Source organism: Lissotriton helveticus, chromosome 3_1, assembly GCF_964261635.1.
Source record: "Lissotriton helveticus chromosome 3_1, aLisHel1.1, whole genome shotgun sequence".
NCBI lineage: Eukaryota > Metazoa > Chordata > Amphibia > Caudata > Salamandridae > Lissotriton > Lissotriton helveticus.
The window spans coordinates 935,022,124-935,043,781 of NC_136061.1; the positions used below are offsets into that span (position 1 = coordinate 935,022,124).

Genomic DNA, 21,658 nt, shown 5'->3' on the forward strand with positions numbered 1-21,658 from the left:
ACTGTTGAATAAAAGTGATTTTAAACATTTTTGGAGGGTGAGGATGTTTTTCTGGTCGAGAGATCCCATTGTAGTCTTGGAAGAGTTTTTTGCAGGTTAGGAGAGTGAAGATGAGACCACAGAAGGTGGTACCTCGAAATGAAGGTGAGCTCCCGTAGGAGACTAATAAGAGCGAGCAGGTGATGCCAGCCCAGCATTCTAGGAAAACAAATGTGAGTTGGAATTCATAGGCCATTTGAGGACAGAAAAGAAGGAACATTTAAAAAAAAATTAGACAATCTAATTTTGCCATTAACTTGTACTCAGTTGGAGGAGATAAAGCCGTTTTTTCTTGATTACAAAAATGGTACTCCCAAGTAAATAGGAAGTGCTGTAATATCTAAGCCCGTTCTTCACTTTAACGTCTAAAGTGCAACTATTTCTCCCCTTTCCACCCTATCCCCCATCGCAGATTCCCCATTAAGGGTCGGACTGGCCTAGGCTCCAGGGCGATCAGGCCGTGACAGATGGACTGGTGTGATAAATCAGTGTCTCGGCCGATTTTACTGCCCCTTTCGCTGCTCTCAGACACTCGCCCAACCTTCCCTCTCCCCCACCCTGCTGCTGGCACCCCCGACTCTCTTAGTGGCACCCGGGCCACGCCCTTTCCTCACTCGACCTGTCGTGCTGGGATTTCTCCTCCCTTGTCTGAGGAGGCGCCTCCCTGTCCTCTGACGTTGGATTTCACCTGTCGTGCGTGCACCGCGACTCCCCTTAACCCGAGCCTCAGCGCTGGGCACTCCGACCGACGCACAGGCAGCTTTTAGTAGGTTCACAAATTTCAGAGCCGCAGACCCCGTCCTCTAAGTCCATGCATAACGGCAACTTTCAGATGCCGGCCGGCACCTACCCCTACGAGCCCCTGGAGGAGGAGATGGAGGTGGGGATCCTCCCGCACCCCCAGGGGTCGTCCGTCAACTCCACCGTGGTGAACGTGACCACCTACCACAACCCGCCCAGGGACCACCTCATCTGGTCCATCTTCAACACCATCTACATGAACTTCTGCTGCCTGGGCTTCATGGCGCTAGTCTTCTCCGTCAAGGTGAGTCCGTGCCGCGTTTCGTAGCTCTGAAAGTGTCGCTTGAAATTTCAATTCGCGTCCGGGAGATTTACCCAATATATTTAACACCCCGTGCCTCGAACCTGCACCCCCTATCCGTTTAATTCTAGTGCCCGTTTGTGTTTACCTTATGTGTTTACCGTGAACGCTATCTCCGAGCCTCGGAGTCTGCTCCACTAGGGGCCGAGGGTCTGCACGAGACATCCAGGACTGAACGCGAGGCACCTGCCTTGGCCCACCTCCTAACAAGCCAGTCTCTGTAGGCGCCCATATAAGATACCTGTCAACTGCTGTTAACTTCTGTTCAGCCTGACTAACAAAATGTCTCCATAGGCGTTCATGTAGTCACCCACTTTTCAAACATTTATTGCCTCCCTAAAGCTTTAATTCCCCAATCCACCTGTCGCCGTTTTAAAGGATTTATTTCACCTGTGTTTTTGAGGCAAGAGTTTGACAGGCGTGACATGACCGGTTTTCAGCCCGAAGGTGACAAGATTGTTTTCCCTTTCAAGGTCATAAGTGGAGGCAGTCCAGACCGGCGACCATTTGTCTAAAATGGAAGTAAAATCTGGAGGAGAAAGTTAAAAAAAAAAATAATCTGACAAAACGACAGTGAAAAATATCAACTTTCCTGGCAAATAAAAAAAAAGTAGGTTCAACTGTACTGATTGAATGTAGTTTCAACATAAGTGGCACCCCAAAGCCCCTCTCTTCAGCTGTCCCTATGGAGTCCTGATGTCTAGGTCAGCTCAAAAACACGAGTCTGCAGCCTGTGATTCAAAAAATGAGTGTGTCCTTGTATAAGAGAACTGGTGCTCATGTAAAGCGCTCCTATACCTTCAGGTCGAGTTCGCGCCATATAAACCTGCAGAAAAAGAAAGGTTCTGAAATGACGAGCCTGTGAAAGAATTGTGACGAGTCTGTTTGGAGTTGCAAAATCAGTGAAGGGTGGCACTGCTGCAGAGGTGAGATTTTGTTTTTCACCCTGAGGGTGAGGGCAGCAGTGGAGTGCCCGATAGGGACCGTTCTTGGCACCTGATTTTTAGAGCTCTCGGGACGGAGTACCGCCAGGACCCGGTCCATTTAAAGCCTTGGCAAGGGTACCCGCACACCCACACGATTTTCATAACACTCCTTGCATGTTTGTGCACCACACGTGCTTGCTGCATTCAGTTCCGGGCGGCCTTCATGGGACACCATGAGGCTTGGGTTAGAGGGTTTCCATGCAGAGAATCCCTGCCTGCCGCTCGGCTCAGCCCAGCCCACAACTCAGCTGAGCTTAAAATGAATGATTTCCTCAGCCAGTGCCTGCAGTGTTGCTGCTCAGTGTTAACAGCAGCCTATGCTGCCGGGCTCCTTTCTCACTATCTTTGTTTTATCTCAGTGCTAGTAAGTCTCCTGGTAATTGCCAAAGTATCTGAGAAATGTTTCAATATCCCCCGTCTTTAGGAAGCCATACAATATGCGTCTTCTGCATTAAAATCTTCAGGACAGTGTCCTATTAGATCAGGCCGTTCTGATTCTGCAACAGTTCGTACCCGGAAACAGCCTTAAACCATGTATCTATTTACCCGGCTAAATGTTGCCACACTTATGCCTATACCATGCGTATGCATTTACAAGGAAAATGTAAGTATTTCGCAGGTAAGTTTGTTAAATATCTCTCGTATTTGTGTATTTATGTATGTGTGTGTATTTATGTATGTGTGTATTTGTATATATGAGTGTACGCCTATTGCTGCTGTTAGCGCTGTTCCAGGCGCTATTGTTGGGATCTGTGCAGCCTGTTGTTTCCTGCCGTCACTGCTCGCCCCATTTGGCTGGGGGCAGGTCCGTGACTGTGGAGAGGAGCTTGGAGCAGGGCGTGGGAGCGAGGCACAGCGGGGCTGCGAGTGTGTGCAGGGACTCCATTGCCCAGGAGTCCCTGCGTGACCTGTAAGACCTTCCGTTCAGCTCTCCCCGTGGCCCGCCCACTGCCCTTAACGGTCCCTATATCCAGGTACGGGACTCCCGCAGCGCGGGACGCAGCTCGGGGCGAAGACCGGGCTAAGAGCGGGCCGTTCGAGGTCTGAGCGGTCTGGTCTGGGCTCCTTCTCTTTCGCCCCAGCCTTACCCCCCTTCTAACTACCATTGGTTACCATTTTAGTTTAGGCTGGTAGTTTGTTGAAGTCCCTATGTGTACTCGTGTGACTCGCAATAGGGCGGCCAAGGGGGGTCTGGTCCACAATGGCCCTATGGACGATTTTATTACACGCACAAATATCGCCATAGACCAGGAAATTACTAAACTCCAAACTAGAGTGTCCCTCGATTTGGAAGCTGCAAGGAAGTTGTCACTCGAATTTGCTAACTCCAAGAAATCCTCCTTAGGGCACATAGCATCAGCCATCACCCCAAAGCGCGCACACAGTCCACACTGCGCATCTACGATGGCTGTCGTGCATGACATTCCTGCTTTCCCTACCCCCTCGCCACCCCCGTGTCTATCACCTTTGCCTGGAAGTTTATCTTTCCCCGAGGGTAGCCCCCAACATCCCCCCACTTCTACTTCCTTTTCCCCAGACATTTCTGTTGCATCCACTTCCTATGGTAGACTCGATAGTATTCCGGCCAATCCGCACAAAAGAAAACGCTCCCCCAGCTCAACTTCCCCACAGGAACAGACCAAAAATCAGGGGGTCTCTAACGCCGGTAATACCCTATCCGACGGTAGTCTGGGAATGCTCTATAATGCGGGGTTAGCTTCTGCTGTCCCTAATGGCCTTTTACTATCTGATAGAGCTAACCTTGCCCTAAATGACCAGGAAGGGAGGGATAGGGAATTCATAGGAGTGGTTTGGGATACCCTGAAAAGCCTCTTATCTCCCCTGGACCTAAGACTTTCTGGAATCGAGAACCATCTCTTAGAGATGGAGAAAAGCATCATAGCCTTGGCTACTCTTGGGCTGAGAGGTCTTGAACACCAGGGTTTGATAGAGAACAATATTGTTCCCCAGGCTCCTACCCCTCTTTCTCCAGTGCCGCATGGCCCGACCCTCATCCCTATTGTGCCTTGTCCCACCCAGCCTATCCCCAAACCACGCACTAAGAGAGCCGTTACCTCTAATCCGGCACCCCTGCCTAGGCTTAACACCCCAAATGTTCCCACCCCACAACCACTCATTCGCACTAATATGGCTGGCCAGGGGAGACAGAATCCTAATGGCTCTAATTTCCGTTCTACCCAGGGCTTCCAAAACAGACCCCCCACTCGTCCTACTAGGGGCCCTCAAATTAAGAGCAACTTTCGAGGGGGATATATTGATCTCCCTCCCGAAGCCAATGATTATGTGGTGGTTTTGACGGGTGTGCCGCAGGCAGAGAATGGCCATCATGAATACCAGCATTCCCTTCACAATAAGGTCATGCACAGGCTTAACACGTACAGACCGATCACCAATGGCAGGAGGAGTAGAGTCAGTATGGTACGAAGAGTACCGTGGGTGGGTTCAACAAGAAAATCTATTCCTGGCGACTGTATAGTCGTGACGTTTGACGACCCTCTCACGGCAAATCACATCTGCGCCTGGGCGACCCAAGTTGGGGGCTCCTCTATTGTGCCGAGGCCTCTGTCATTTTTCTATCCACCACGTGCTGTATTTCCACATGGGGGCAATTGGGCCATGGTGCCCCAACAGCATAGCTGGGGGTACTCCTCCAGGGAGCAAATTCCAACTAGAGGCTGGTTCGGGATTTCAACCTCAAATAGGTTTGGTAGTCTCGAGGATGTTGACTGACTGCCAACGTCTCCTGCCCTGGCACCGCCAGTCCGACCTAAAACCCCTGTGGTGGTAGCTGATACCTGTCCTTTGCTGTCTGCCCTGGTTGTGACTAGCACTGCCCTCCCAGTCCGACTTAGGACCCAGGCTCCCCCTGTTCAGGGCCCACTTAATTCTGACCACATTTCCAGCACCCCTGTTATGGGGAGCGAGACAGACGCTGCATTGCCATCACCTTTAGCTCCTCCCCAGTCTACATGGCCTGTCGGTTTCGATGCTATTCCACCTGCCCTTGCCCCCCCGTCCTGCAATAGATCCGCAGGTAACTCCCAGCTTAAGATTTTAAGCTGGAATGTGGCAGGGCTTGCACGAAATTTCGATAAGCCAGACTGGAATTCTTTTGTGGAGCCATTTGAGATTTGCCTCCTCCAAGAAACTTGGTGCGTGGAGCCCATGCACATGGTGGGTTTTACGACATACTCAGTACCAGCATCTAAACCTAAGGGCAGTAAAGGCCGCCCCTCTGGTGGCCTTCTTATCTGGGTCAGTATCACACTGGGGCTTACTATAAGACACATAAACATCCAATCTCCAGACCTCATGAGACTCACCATACAGTGCCCGGGGGGTAGGAACCTTGAAGTGTTCAACTTGTATCTCAGGGGGGCCAGGGGGGGAAATTCTCTTTTATCCTCAACTGGAGTTGAAGAGGAGCTCAGTGGTTGCAACACTGACTCCTTGATTGTCCTGGCCGGGGATTTTAATTGTTGTTTTGAACCGCTGGCCAGTGAAGACATTTTGGACACCTGGGAAGACGATTCTAAAAGAGGCATCCCCTTGCTTGCCTTGGACCCAATTAAAAAATGGACTCAGAATGTCATCGATATTAATTCTCTCTGCTTAGAATATAACCTAAGGGCCACTAATGGCCGTTCTAAATCAGATACCAGGGGTGCGCACACCTTTAACAGGGTCGGCTACACCTCGAGAATAGATTATATACTGCTAAATCATAACTCTTGGCAGTATTTCCAAGACATGGAAGTCCAGCAAACAATGGATAGTGACCACAACCCTTTGGTCCTATCACTTGCCCTTCCGTGGGAAGTAGGGCTTTCATTATTGCCCAGCTCTCATTGGAAATCTTCCCATGAAGTTGTTCCAAGCAATTGCGGCAGGCGATTAAAATGGGCAAAGGTCGCCGCGGACGAAACGAGAATGGCCCAAGCTGGGACGATAATGACAAAAGCTGAGTATCTCTTGGGTGCGCTGGATTCCGATACTGCCGTTCTTATGACATTTACGGAGACCATCGCATCGCTCAGCGACCTGTTTATGGTTCCTCAGGGTAGGACTAGGGCTACTCGGAAGGCTGTACTTAGGGGTAGAGACCAATGGTACTCCCCCGCCTGTCGTGCAGCCAAAAGCGCACTTATCCGAGCGGTTGGTAGGAAAGACGCCGCTCAGATCTCACTTACTAGGAAAAACTATAAAAAAGCCCTAGCAGCGGCAAAGGATACACACGATACAAACTTCTGGAGAGACCTAATGGCCACCTGCGCCAGTAAGGACTCAAGGGGCTTCTGGGCTTTGCTTAGAGGAAGGGACAGGCCGGTCGACTCATTGCTGACATGTAGCATCACAGGAGAGGCCTGGTTGGCTCACTTTTCCAAACTCTATTCTAACCCTATAGGGGCCATGGCCCCGATCAGGGGTCCCAGATGCAGCATGCCGGGAGCTAGCATAGAGCTAGTCCCCTCCTTTACACCCAAGGAGGTTGAAGTAGCAATCAGGTGTCTTGTGCCCAACAAGGCGGCAGGCCCAGATGGCGTCCCGGGCGACCTGCTCCGGACCAACCTGGAGGTGTGGAGCTTACTTATTGCCCAACTCTTGAATGAGGCTGTGAAGGGCGGGGGACTCCCAGACTCTTGGAGGGGTGCGGAAGTCGTCCCTATTTTTAAAAAGGGCTGCAGAGATGACCCTGCCAACTACCGTCCCATAAGCCTGCTTGATTCCACCCAGAAAGTAGCAGGGAAGGTAGTCTTAGGGAGGATTTTGCAGTGGGCCGAGGAAAACCAGGTCTTGTCGGACTTTCAGGCCGGTTTCAGAACAGGTACTGGCACGATTGAGCAAACATTTCGTTTCCTAATGCTTTATTGGAAAGTGGTCAAACTGGGCAAAGGCAGTCTGTATCTCGCCTTCATAGATTTGCAGACTGCCTTTGACCTAGTCCCACGTAACCAATTGTGGGCCGTTCTTGAGGGCTTGGGCATGCCCTCATACCTGCTAGCATTGATCATTAAGTTCCACGAAAGCAATTTTGCTCAAGTTAGGTGGGGCACGCAGGGCCAAAAACCACCTCCTATCGCTGTTGACAGGGGCGTCCGCCAGGGGTGTGTGCTAGCCCCCACTCTATTTTCATTATATCTAAATGGAGTGGTGGAGCACCTTCTCAAATTACCAGCAGATGCACCTTCCCTGGCGGGCAGGAAGATACCAACTCTCCTGTTCGCAGATGATACCCTGTTGATCTCGAAATCCCCGATAGGCCTCCAAACGTTGCTATCAAGGTTCCAGGGCTTTTGTGACGCCAGGGGCTTGGCTATTAACATCAGCAAAACCAAGTTCCTGGTGTTGAATCCCCCTAGGAAGTCTGTACATCCCCCAACCCTTGATTCAGTACCATTAGAAAGGGTAAGGGAATTCGATTACTTAGGCATACGACTCTGTGACTCTATGAGTTGGAAGGCACACCATCAAAAAACTATTCTGACGCACAGGAGGGTCACAGGTGCGCTATTAAAAGAACATCGTGCCTCTCCCCTTAAACCTATTGGGGTGATACTAGATATCTACAGGGCAAAAGCTGTGAGTGCGGCGTTGTATGGGGCAGAGCTGTGGGGCACGCAGAAAATTGATACCCTGTCCCAGCTCGAGAACAAATTCCTCAAAGACCTAATGAGGCTCCCTCATAGCTTTCCCACTCTCCCTCTTCTACTTGACACAGGCACACGCTCCATAGCTGAGCAGTCAAAGTTACGCCCCTTATTATTATGGGCCCGCATTTGGAATGTCCCTGAACTCTCAAGCTATGCAGAAGCATTATGTGAACTCCTCGCAACCCCGGGGTGGTCCAAGATCGGTTGGCTCATGGAAGTAAAGCGCCTCCTTTTCGAATTGGGCCTGGGAGACGCTTGGGTCAATAGATCTTCACCACCTAAACAACAGCTTAAGAAATTATTTTGGTCATGGGTGGAAAATGAGAGAGCGAGCCACTCAAATCTGTGTAGATCTGCTGCTGAGTTCTTGGTTATTAAAGATTCTTTTTTAGAGAACCCTGTTTGGATGTGATCTCCAACCCTTTGGAAAGGGCACTGTATTTTAAATTCAGGGTTGGAGTTTTGCCTCTTTGCACACGGACAGCGAATTGGAAACCACCTTGGCAAACCATAGCAACCTGCCCTTTCTGTGCTAACAGGGATGAATCCATTGCCCACTTAATGTTTGAGTGCTCAGCGTACGCGGCTCCTCGCCGCAGATGGCTGAAACCTCTTTGCCTGAAGCTGGGTACTCGGTCACATGTGGAGGCCTTACAGATGCTAAGATCTGACACTCACCCCTTTATTGCTTGTGGCCTGGCAAAATTCTTGGGATGGGCTTGGAGGATAAGATCTGAGAGGAAAATGATCCTCCAGTAAGGCTATCCATCCTGATTCCTTTGGTTTTAGCCATTTGATGCTGTCCTTTTGCCTCCCCTCAAGGAAGGTTATTATTGTATGCTGTATAAATGCATTTTTAGCTGTCTAATCTGCACAAATGTTGTATACATTTTACTGTGTTTTCGAGTTGTATCTTATGTATTAATGGCCGAACTGCATAATTGATTTATATTTTAAAATTGTTTTTTCACTGTAATGCTTTTAAGAAATGAGAAATATTTCGAAATAAAGCTATACAAAAAAAAAAAAAATATATATATATATATATATATATATATATATATGAGTGTATATGTATAATGTGTGTATATGTATATAGAGAAATAGATACATATCTATTTTAGGGTTTGGAGTGGGTGAGGTTATTGGGTGGCAAGGGTCTGTTTAGGTGGGGAAGAATTTAGGGGTTGGGTTGATAATGTAAAATATGTGGGTGTGTGTGTGTATATATATATATATGTATATATATATGAATGAATGAATGAATGGCATTTTTATACCGTGCAAACTTAGCCCCAAGGGGCATCAAGGCGCAGTACAAACAAACATAAAAGTCCAAACTACCAGATAACTAGACCAAGAGGCCACTGGGAGAGCAAACCCTAATATACTTGAGAGAAAAGCCAGGTTTTCAGAAGTTTTTTAAAAATTGCTAAGGAAGATTGACTGGTGAGCTCCAGGGGGAGGGAGTTCCAAAGTTTGGGAGCCAAGGTGGAAAAGGCTCTACCTCCCCATCTTACCTTTGCAAACCTAGGAACCACAAGCCTATTCTTCGATGATGATCGAAGAGTTATAATGGGGGTGTATGCACACAAAAGAGATCTAATACCTTCTGATCCTGAGCCATGAATAGCACCATGGGCCAGACAAAGAATTTTGAAGGAGATCCTAGATGGAATCGGAAGCCAGTGAAGGTCCCTTCTGGCCATTGTTGCAGAAGCTCGCCTAGGAAGGCTTAAGACCAACCTGGCTGCCGCATTCTGTACCATTTGGAGGCGGTAGATGGAGCCTTTATTAATGCCGCCATAAAGGGCATTACAGTAATCTAGCCTCGATAGTACTAAGCCAGCTGTTGCTTGTTTCCGGGCTGCCAAGGACAGGTAGGGGGCAATTTTCTTTAAAATTCTAATAATGCCACAACAGGTTGACACTGTCCTATTTATCTGAGAATCGAAAGATAAGGCAGGGTCAATTTGTACGCCAAGGTTCTTAGCAATAGAAGTAGGGGTCGGACAGTCTTCCAGGGACGGTGGCCACCAGTCCTTCGACCAAAGATCTTGGCTCCCTCCAAAGACCATAATTTCGGTCTTTTCGCCATTTAGTTTTAAGAAATTACACACGCCATCCATTGGGAGACTGCCTCCATACAAGCTCTAAACTTTGAGGCAGTCTCACAGGCTGGCTGGGGGATGGATACCAAGATCTGAGTGTCATCGGAATAAGATAGCACCTCCAGGCCAAAGGATCTTACCACCTTTGCAAGTGGGGTAACATAGATGTTAAATAATAGAGGGCTCAATGAGGAGCCCTGAGGAACCCCACATTGCACCTTTTGGAGGTCGGAGAGGAAGTTGCCCATTTTAACTCTCTCCTCCCTGTGATGGAGAAAGGAGGAGAGTAAACTAAGGGCAGAGCCTCCTAATCCGATGTCCTTGAGCCTGGAGATCAATATTGACGGGGACAAGGTGTCAAATGCTGCTGTGAGATCTAATAACACAAGCAGCGAGGGGTGTCCCCTGTCAACCTCAGATCGGATTTTGTTAGTCACAACAGTGAGAGCAGACTCAGTGCTGTGAGCTGATCGAAAGCCGTGCTGGGAGCTATCTAGCATGTTGGAGTTTTCAATGAAAGCAGACAGATTTTGGTTTATATAAGATTCCAGAATCTTGGCTGGGGCTGGGAGCAAGGAGATGGGACAGTAATTCTTCAGGATTCCTGGATCTAGGGAGGGTTTTTTAAGCAAAGGCCTAACAATGGCGGTCTTCCAGGGGGAGGGAAAGATACCCTCTCGAATTGCCAGGTTCATAACCTCCAATAGAGGGGAAAGCACAGACCCTCTGCAAGTTTTCAAGATTTTTAATGGGCATGGGTCCAGAGGCGAGCAGGACTTGTTAGCATCAAGTAAAAGATTGAGATCTTCTAGAGACAACAGGGGGAAGCATGTGAGCGACGGTTTAAACAGAGCATCAGTCTTTTCATTAATAGCAGGGGTTGAAAAGGAAAGTCCTACTGCCTTAGCATTTAGCTCTTGATTGCTGATTTCAAGAGCACTGTAGTTCTCAGCAATCTTATCGTGGAAGAAGCTCGCTATGTTGTCACAAAGTTCCTGGGTTTCGATGGTAGGGTCAGCAGGTCTAGGTGCCGAAAGAGAATCGATAATGTTGAAAAGGTCTCTAGGAGATTTTAAAGAGGTCGTCAGATTAGTAAAATAGTGCCTTTTTTCTTCCATTATCGCCTTCTTATTATCTCTAAGAAGAGATTTATGCAGAGCTTTCCCCCGCGAGTCAGGATGAGCAGTCCAGGACCTTTCTTGTTTCCGGCATTTCTGACGCATAGCTTTTAAGCGGTCTGAAAACCAGGGTTGACAAGGGCTCTTTCGGGCTGAGTGATATCGTTTAAACGAAGCAAGAGAATCTATAGCACTGGCTAAGGCATTTAAGAGGTCCGAGGCAGCCCTATTTGGATCCCCCGAGGAAGGGCACCTAAGATCATTCATAAAAGGTGACAGGGTGTTATCATTAATTGCTTTGTAGATCCTTCTGGTGGACCATACGCTCCTCTTCGGTTTATTACCTAGGTTGAAATTTACCTTAAAGTTAAAGGGAACTGCCAGATGGTCGGACCAAGAGAGGGGAATAGGGGTGCCAGTCATAAGTCTAGCGTCATTTGAGAAAATGCCATCCAACGTATGTGAGGCCAGATGTGTGGGGCCGTTGACCAATTGGTCTAGTCCACATGCAGCTAGGCAATCTACAAGTGCTAGCGTATCCTTAGTATCTGTGGCCTCTGAATGAAAACTAAAATCGCCCAGAATAGTAAATTGGGGCCTGTCAACATAGGGCTCAATAAGTTTAAGAATTTCGTAAGGAAAGGTCGTTTTAGGGCCTGGGGGTCTATAACAGAGGATACCAGAAAAAGAATCAGAGGGAAGAAAGTTAATAGACAAGTACAGTGACTCAAATGTATCTGAGGGCAGAGAGAGAGGCTTGGTACAACAAGTGAAGGTATCTCTAAAAAAAATTCCCAGCCCACCACCCCTGCGCCCTGTCCTATCCAATCCTGACAGGGAATAACCTTCAGGAACTGTCTCCACAAGATCTGGGCTGGAGGTTTCAGAGCCCCATGTTTCAGTAATAAAGACCCAAGGGGGTTTATTTTGGGAGACAAAATCATTAAATGCAACATTGTTTCGTACCAGGGACCTAGCATTTAAAAGCAGGCCCGCCTCACTAAAGAAATTTAAAAACGGGCGACTGGTTTCCAAGTATGACAGGGTTTTTGTGACGAGGGTAACAAGGGCGTCTAGATCTTAGAGCCCCCTTACAGCAGTGGATATTAACCAGATCATCAGGAAGTGAACTAAAATGCCACGGTTTGGGCACAGGTCTGAGTGCCAGAAGAGTGGAGTAGGAGTACAACTCACAATTTCCATGGAGGGGGAAACGAGGTCCAGCCCGTCTGGCCCCTGGCGCGTCCTCGGCGCGGACGGGCGCAGACGGGCTTAACTTAGGTGCAACTTCGGCGCACATTCGCTGGGCGCGTCCGCTGGGCGCATCCGCTGGGCGCGGAGAAAGTTGTCCCTCTTAAGTATGGCCGCTTCATGAGCCTGGCGTCCCTCCTGACCAGGATTCGACCAATGAGCTCCGGGAGCAGCTGTTCGCCTACGCGCCCTCCACACAAGCGGGAACACCCGTGGTGGACCGGGGCACACGGCAAATAAAGTAACAGATGGCTAGGTAAGAAGCCTAATGTGCATAGAGTGCAGAAACACGATATTTTAAAATGCGGCGATAAAGTATTGAATGAAATTTCTAAAATTACACAAAATCATGGGCAGTCATAAGCACGATTAGCACTACACATGCAATCCCAAGCGCATATTAATCATGCACTGGGAGTAAGGACCATCAGAACTATTCCAATTGCCCCTCTTAAGTATGGCCGCTTCACAAGCCTGGCGTCCCACCTGACCAGGATTCGACCAATGAGCTCGGGGAGCAGCTGTTCGCCTACGCGCCCTCCACACAAGCGGGAACACCCATGGTGGACCGGGGCACACGGCAAATAAAGTAACAGAAGGCTAGGTAAGAAGCCTAATGTGCATAGAGTGCAGAAACACGATATTTTAAAATGCGGCGAAAAAGTATTAAATGAAATTATATATATATATATAAAAATTATCTCGACACACAAAAAGGCTTTATACTTGCCACAGAAATACTTATGTTTTTCATTGTAAAGGCATATTCGCGCAATAAACAGGCCACACTGATGTCTTTAATGCGTAAATGGTCATTTATTAGGACCAGGCTGCACAACATAAACAATCAACCAAATAACATTAACCACAACAAAACCCCTGAAGAACCGGGCCTAGAAGGGCCTGGCGGCGCAGGGCACGCCTGAAATCCCTGAGTTCACCTGCCATGTAGTACAGAGACACGGAATACTCTGTTAGCGTAGAAAACCAAATTTATTAGCTGCAGCTATGCACAGTTGTCCCAGAAGTACACCAATAGTAGGTTCTCAGGAGACTTCCACTTCACTCCGTGGCTCACAGTCTTTTATAACCATATACACCCACAAAAGAAAAGCACTCCCCATGCACCAAATATTAGCCAAAAGGAAAATATTCAAAACAAGACATCATGTAACCAGAACGTCCCCCTTGAGTCGTATTTTTGCCCAACCCCATAAGTCAGTGGTTCCCAAACTTTTTTGAACCGTGGCTCCCTTGACCTAATTGGCAGTTGGCCGTGGCTCCCCACCATTTTTTTACCCGCGCACCGGGGTGCCGCGGCGCACCCTTTGGGAGCCACTGGTCTACATGAAGAAACAAGCCTAGACGTGATGAAGGATTCAGAGAGTCGCCATCACTGTCATAAATCTTTATTTGCAATCACAAAGATCTTATAAAGTTCATTTCGATGCATACATAGAGTAGTATAAAGCACTCCCACTAAATGTAACCAGGCTAGAGAAAGGCTCAAGGAGCTCTGTGGCGTTACAAGAAGTTTACGTGAGGTGGGCTCTGATCATGGGTATCCTCAGAAATGTTTTCGGTGGAGGGGGGGCAAATGTTTAACTTCATCACCATCCCCCTTGGACCCTTTCCCCCTCCGCCTTACACCCTTCTCCCCCTCCACCTTGCACCCTTCTCCCCCTTCCCCTTGTACCCTACTTCACCTCTGCCTTGCACCCTTTTCTACCTTGCACCCTTCTCCCCTCTGCCTTGCACCCTTCTCCCCTCTGCCTTGCACCCTTCTCCCCTCTGCCTTGCACCCTTCTCCCCTCTCCCTTGCACCCTTCTCCCCTCTGCCTTGCACCCTTCTCCCCTCTGCCTTGCACCCTTCTCCCCTCTGCCTTGTACCCTTCTCCTCTCTGCCTTGCACCCTTCTTTTCTCTGCCTTGCACCCTTCTCCTCTCTGGCTGGCACCCTTCTCCCCTCTGCCGTGCACCCTTCTCCCCTCTGCCGTGCACCCTTCTCCCCTCTGCCGTGCACCCTTCTCCCCTCTGCCGTGCACCCTTCTCCCCTCTGCCGTGCACCCTTCTCCCCTCTGCCATGCACCCTTCTCCCCTCCTCCTTGCACCCTTCTCCCCTCCTCCTTGCACCTTTCTCCCCTCTGCCTTGCACCCTTCTTCCATCACACTCTCCAAAATGCAGCAGTCACAAGTGATGACCCCTCAACGAGAAGTGAGGCAAAGACAGAAGCTGGCAGAGTGCGGCTGCATCAGGGCATAAGGTGCCCACCAAACGCTCTCCACCAGGCCCCTGACCCCGCACCCTGCACCCACCCAACGCTCTCCACCAGGCCCCCCACCCTGCACCCACCCACCCAACGCTCTCCACCAGGCCCCTGACCCTGCACCCACCCACCCTCCCAACGCTCTCCACCAGGCCCCTGAGCCTGCACCCACCCAATGCTCTCCACCAGGCCCCCCACCCTGCATCCACCCACCCAACGCTCTCCACCAGGCCCTTGAGCCTGCACCCACCCAAAGCTCTCGAGCAGGCCCCTGATCCCGCACCCACCCACCCAACGCTCTCCACCAGGCCCCAGACCCCGCACCCACCCACCCAACGCTCTCCACCAGGCCCCTGAGACTGCACCTACCCTACGCTCTCCACCAGGCCCCTAACCCTCCACTCACCCACCCAACGTTCTCCACCAGGACCCTGACCCTGCACCCACCCACCCAACGCTCCCCACCAGGCCTCTCACCCTGCACCCACCCACCCAACGCTCTCCACCAGGCCCCTGACCCACCCACCCACCCAATGCTCTCCGCAAGGACCTGACCGTGCACCCACCCACTTACCCAACGCTCTCCACCAGGCCACTGACCCTGCACCCACCCACCCAATGCTCTCCACCAGGCCCCAGACCCCGCACCCACCCACCCAACGCTCTCCACCAGGCCCCTGAGACTGCACCTACCCTACGCTCTCCACCAGGCCCCTAACCCTCCACTCACCCACCCAACGCTCTCCACCAGGACCCTGACCCTGCACCCACCCACCCAACGCTCCCCACCAGGCCTCTCACCCTGCACCCACCCACCCAACGCTCTCCACCAGGCCCCTGACCCACCCACCCACCCAATGCTCTCCGCAAGGACCTGACCGTGCACCCACCCACTTACCCAACGCTCTCCACCAGGCCACTGACCCTGCACCCACCCACCCAATGCTCTCCACCAGGACCCTGACCCTGCACCCACCCACACAATGGAGGTTAAAGACAGTCATTTTATGCGTATCTGTGCTCCCAGAGAGAACACTGGGATACCGCCACAGGTTTATTAAGCAGCGCACAAACACCCTCTCTCTCTGCCAATCATTAAATGATTCCACCATTTAAAGAGTCCAAAATATATCTCATCAATAATGTGATTTTTCTGCCTGATAATGGACTTGGTACAACGTTGCACATGAATTTGAAAAAGCCGTCATAATAGGAACGTTCGTGAATGTCATTTGACATTTGAAAAGTTTTATCCTTTTTCTGTGTTTTGGTTGGCTGGATTTATTTATTTATTTTTTGGTGTTGATTTATATAGCGCAAACTCGACTCAAAGAGCACCAGTCACGTTACACAAGGATACATTCATGTATTCTGTTTTTGTAGGCGCTGGGAGATTAAGTGATTTGCCCAGAATGACACAGGATTCTGAGCTGACACTGAGGGTCGAACCGGTTCCCCAGCTCCAAAATTGGCAGCTCGCAGTTTCACTACATTTTGAGGATAATTATATATTTTTTTCAGACCCACATCCTGCACAGCGGCGCGGCGCCCCTGGCTTCCCTTCACGGCGCACCAGGGTGCTGCGGCGCAAATTTGGGAACCACAGATGTATGACATAGATATTAAGAGTGTTCTCACTGGACAGGTCCTGAGCATGGGTAGAGGAGGGGAGAAGATGGAGCTTGAAGTCAGAGCTACCCACTTTGGAACTGAGGAATCAGGTTTGATTCTGGTTTTGGCTCAACATCCTGTGATCCTGGGCAAATAACAATCTCTCCGTATCTAAAAAAGGAACATGTCCTTATGAAATGTCATTGGTGCGCATGTAAAGCACTCCAATATGTTTGGGTTGGGTTTGCTCTATATAAAAATTGAGGGGGAAAAAATGAAAAAAATAGTTTCATTTACTCTTTCAATGCTATTTGCATCTAAATCACCGCCGGTGCTCATGACTTCACAAAGAGCATGACCCCCTCCTGTGCTGCCACTCCTTCCCTTCTGCCACTGACCAGCATCTCTTTCACAGCTCATCAGCAGCTGAAAGAGTTGATTGTCTTTTTTAATGGTTAGAACTGCCAGGCGCCAAAATGCGGGATTATGGGCATCATCTTTTGCCTTTAAGTAAGAAGTGCCTGGATCTTCATTGGCAGGTGGGCCTCACAGCTATGTCTGTAGCCGAGTCCTGTGTGCGCTGTTTGTGCACCCCCTGCCGCCGTGATGCTCTGCTTCAGAAAGGCCGAGACTAGGGGCAGAGCAACCTATTCATCACGGAGGAGGGGGCCGAAAGTGACACATTTAGTGCAACTTAAACACTTCCTTTCCCACATCGTGCGCGGCGCCCCTGGCTTCCCTTCACGGCGCACCAGGGCGCCGCGGCGCACAGTTTGGGAACCACGGCCATAAGTCAATCAATGACAGCACCTATAGGTCAATCAGTAATGGCAGGACGTGTTTGTGTGCTTCAAAGGACAACTTGAGAAATAGGATAATGCAGGGAAAGAATACCGAAGGCCAACAGATAAGATAGGGCAGGGAAAGAATACTGAAGGCCAACAGATAGTTGGGACAAGGATTAGTCAGTCTAGACAAGGATTAGTTAGTTTGGCTAGTTCCTGAAATTGACTTCACAACAAGGAAGGGGGGTTATTTGACACGTAGCAGTACAAAGGGCAAAAACACTTGGTTTGCCAAGCTGCCTGAGTGAGGGCAACACAAAATGGCGACGGAATACAAAATGGAGTAAAAACTGAATTACCTCAGACCCTCCTTTTGCCATTACGCAGGCAAAACACAGACTCACTTTAATCTGAGTCAATGTCAATAGCCATGAGGTCGGCAAGCTGTGGCTGCAACATCATTTTCATATTTTCTGCTTTCTGTGAGACAGGTCTTGGGACACACATGGTGGCACAAAGGCCGCAGATAGCGGGACCACATTGTAGACAGAGGCAACATGAAAAGATAATGGCCAAAGTCACTCCAATGAAAGTCAGTATCTTCCATCCCCATGTGGACAGTAATCCCCAGAACCATCCTGTCAAAGACCAGTTTCCTTCGTCCTGGTGGATGGACTCAGCGATCAGGTGCAATTTAGAGATGGCCTGGTATACTGTAGGGGCGTTGTCAGGTATGTAAATGCAACAGCTGGATCCAATCAATTTACATACTCCACCACGGTCCGCAAGAATGATATCTAAAACCATTCTGTTCTGTAATGTCATAAGGCGGTCCGCCTGAAGCTCGGCTGTGAGGTTACTCAGTACCCCCACAGTTTCATCTATCGTTGCCTCAACAACTCAAACAAGATGTTTCTGCTATTGGCCATAGGGCCCCAGAATGGGAGGAATCCTTTGAAAAAGTTGCTTCCCTCTTGTCCTGCTGTATCTTCTGAATCAATGGCGCATGTACTGTACCTATTTCTGTGATGTCCTGAAGGGTATATGTCGGAGGAAGGAGAAAAGCCACGTAACAGGACCCTGAGAAATTAGTTGGTAACCATGTATAGGCCCTGTCATGGCAAACGAAATACGTTCCCTGATATGGCACAAACGGTGGAGAAGTCTGAGATGCATAGGTATATGTATGTGCACAAGAGCTCGTTCCCAATTGGGCCTTAGCATTCTGACCGTTTCCTTGGAGACACAGGTGGCCTCAGTGGAGTACAGTCCATATGGGCGGGGATCTCTTTCGTCTGGCCCTATCTGTAAGGCTAGTAACATAGCGGGTCACGTTCCAGCCAATGTATGCCCGTCGTTCGTCGGCGGGGAACTCATTAATTTTACTATAATGCTTAGACATAGCCATCATTCCCTTCACCAGAGGGTCATGACTAACAACAACCCCACCCCCATATGGACCAACAGGGTGCCGGGGTTGGTTCTCGTAAGCATTAGAGAACATAGATATATAAGCCCAAGCGGACCCCTTCAGGGAAAAAGGGAAAACTAAATATGGCATCCCTTTATCCGTAGTATGGGGCAAGAGTCCACAAACCCAACAATCGGTGATGTTAACCACCAATTGATGTTGGTGCAACAATTGAATGAATTAATTATTGAAATATTCCATTCTCCTACTTTGCTCATGGTCTGTTAATGTATGTAACTGGTGCGGGGAGGCAGTGGTGCGAAAAGGCACGGGATGGGAGGTAGGTGTAGGTGTCTGCTGCATAGTATAAGTAACCCAACCCACACAAGCTAATATAATACATAAAAAGATTAAAATACACAATGTTATACCACATCTATTGTATAATAATTTTCAATATTTCTTCTTCATTTTATCCTTCTTATCATTTTCCTTTAGTATAGCAGAATCCATCCTCTAAATGTTGCTCGTGGCAGTCTTCCTTCTTCACTCAGCTGTGATTATCAGCCGTCCTATGACACTGCAAGTCCCGCAGGCCTATTGCCACGACTCGGGTCACAAACTAAGGCTCTTACCACGACCCTGCAACCTAATTGGATGATCAGTGTCACTGAAAAACGCAACCAAAAGAAAAAGAAAAACTTCTCAATTGTCTTTAGCTACTCTAGGCCTCAAGTTGTATCTAGTTTTATTCGGCACAGTCTGATCCTGAAAAAGTGTCTCTGGATTGGTCGTGTTCAACCTGAGATGTGGTGGTACAGCTTCCTGTAAAACGTCATCATCCTCTTTCTCAGATCGAGTCCAATTTAGGTGTGCATCACTGAAAGGTACAAATCGGGGGACCCTTTCACCTTCAAAATCGCCAATACCTTCACGGACCCACTGGTCGTAAGGCAAAGGCAAGGGTACCTTCTTACAATGAACACCGTGGATCCAATTTTTCTTTCCGCCCACCTTCACAGATGTGCGTGTTGTCAACAACACTTGATGGGGATCTCTCCAGCGAGGTTCCAAATTCTTTGATCTCTGGAAATTCTTGATGCAAACCCAATCACCGGGTTGTATGGTATGGCCAGGATCAGTGGACGCCTGAGGCAAGGCGTCTTGTACCTGTTGGTGAAGGACACGCAATTTAGTGTCGAGGTCATGCAAATAATCAATCAACAATGGATGCTCTATCTCAGAATACTTCTTTGGCCTTGGGACTCCCCAGACATTTGCTGGGCGTCCAAACACAACCTCGTAGGGACTGAGTCCTATACGGGAATGGACAGTTGTTCGAGTAGACATAAGAGCCAAGGGTGAAGCATCAGGCCAGGCAAGACCTGTGCTGGCCTGTATCTTCGCGAGCTTGAGCTTAAGAGTACCATTATAGCATTTCACCAAACCTGCTGACTGAGGGTGGTTTGCCACATGGAATTTCTGTCTGATACCAAGACCTGCACACACTTTCTGCATTATCAGACCCACGAATTCACTTCCATTATCACTCCAGAGAATTTGAGGCAATACAAACCTCAGAAAAACTCCTTCAGAAGTATTTTAGACGTAGATAGAGCAGTATTGTCCTTTAGGGGGTAGGCCTCAATCCATCTAGAAAAGGCACACACCACCACAAGGACATACTTTAGATTGTTACATCGCTCAATGTGAATGTAATCAGTTTGCAACACCTCAAAAGGGTACGTTGGAGGAGCAAAATGGCCTGCTGGGGTTGGTGTTCCCTTCCCTGGATTGTGCATCAAGTAAACAATACAGTGATTAACCAAATTATCTGCGCATTTAGGGATTCCTGCATTCTGCCATACAGGGGCCAAAAGTTTACATATTTCTTTAGCACTGATGTGGGCTGGACCATGTGCATGGTAACTACTGGAAGCACATAGGCGTCTGGTAAAGCGAGCGCTGATGTTCCGACAATTCTGTCCAACACCCTGTCGCGTCCAACATTCCTGTACCCTCTCTCCACTTACTCAGTTCTTTCTCTGTAGCCTCTCCCTGGATCATTTTTACACTTTCTATTGTGTCCTCACACATCCCTCCTTGTCTGACCCATCTAGCAGGACCCGCAACATGCGGCTTGTAACATCTCTGGCTGTCTCTTTCGCTATCTGATCCGCAAAAGCATTTCCTCGACCCACATCATCAGTGATCCTCTTATGCGCACTACATTTAACAATTGCTATCTGAGTGGGCAGAGTAAGTGATTCGAGAAGGTCATTTACCAACTGGCCGTGCTGTATCTTAGTGCCGTGGGAGGTGAAAAACCCTCTTTCCCTCCACAGACGGCCAAAACTGTGGGTCACTCCAAACGCATACTGGCTATCAGTGTACACATTCACTCTTTTTCCTTCAGCCAATACACAAGCTCTAGTCAGAGCTATCAATTCATCTGCCTGGGCTGAATTGTGCCTAATGCTTGCTGCATAGGCCGAAGTCGTCTCACCATTGGGGAGTTTGAAACAAGAACCATCCACCCATAGGATCCCATCCGGGTCCAGGAGTGGAGTGTCCTTTAGATCGACTCTACCTTTTGTCTCCTCCTCTGTACGGAGGAAACAATCATGCTGTTCCTGAGTACCTGTTTCTACTGGGATCGGTAACAGCGTGGCTGGGTTTAGGGTATTGCATCGTTTGATATGTACGTGGCTGGCCAAGAGCGCCAGCTCGTACCCTGACAAGCGGGCACTCATAAGGTGCTGAGTCTTTGTTCTATTTAAGAGGGTATCTACTGCATGTGGTACCATGACAATAAGAGTATTATCCAAAACCAATCCAGCAGACTGGCGAATGGAAACTGCTGCTGCTGTGGCTTTCAGAGAACTAGGTAACGCCTTGGCCACTGGGTCTAATGTGGCCGAAAAATAGGAACATGGGCGCTGCTTGTCTCCAAATTGTTGCGATAAAACTGACAATGCGCAACCTTCTCTCTCGTGAACGTAGAGTGTGAAAGGCTTACTGTAAACAGGAGTACCTAACACAGGAGCAGAGCATAAAGAAGTACGTAAGTATGTGAAACTTTTCTGACATTCCGCAGTCCAAGGGAGAGGTTGGGGTGTATCTTTGAGAGTGAGTGCCAACAGAGGTTTTGCTAGCAAAGAAAAATTTGGAATCCACTGAAGAGGTAATACCCAAAAAGGAACGCACCTCCCTTTGTGTACATGGTACAGACATTTCAGCAATTGCTTGGATATGTTCTGGGGTCAATCGCCGTCCCTCCTTCGAAAAGAGATGACCTAAGTAGGT

The 21,658-nt window shown here is 49.0% G+C and overlaps 1 protein-coding gene across 1 annotated transcript in view; it reads left to right on the forward strand.

Moving 5' to 3' along the window:
• Positions 1–720: 720 nt before the first annotated feature.
• LOC144823100 (dispanin subfamily A member 2b-like) overlaps positions 721–21,658 on the forward strand; it is a 47,742-nt gene continuing 26,804 nt past the window's right edge. Inside the window, exon 1 of the mRNA XM_078681278.1 lies at positions 721–1,084. Coding sequence (XP_078537404.1) covers positions 851–1,084 — 234 coding nt within the window. The 5' untranslated portion in view covers positions 721–850. The remainder of the gene's footprint in view (positions 1,085–21,658) is intronic.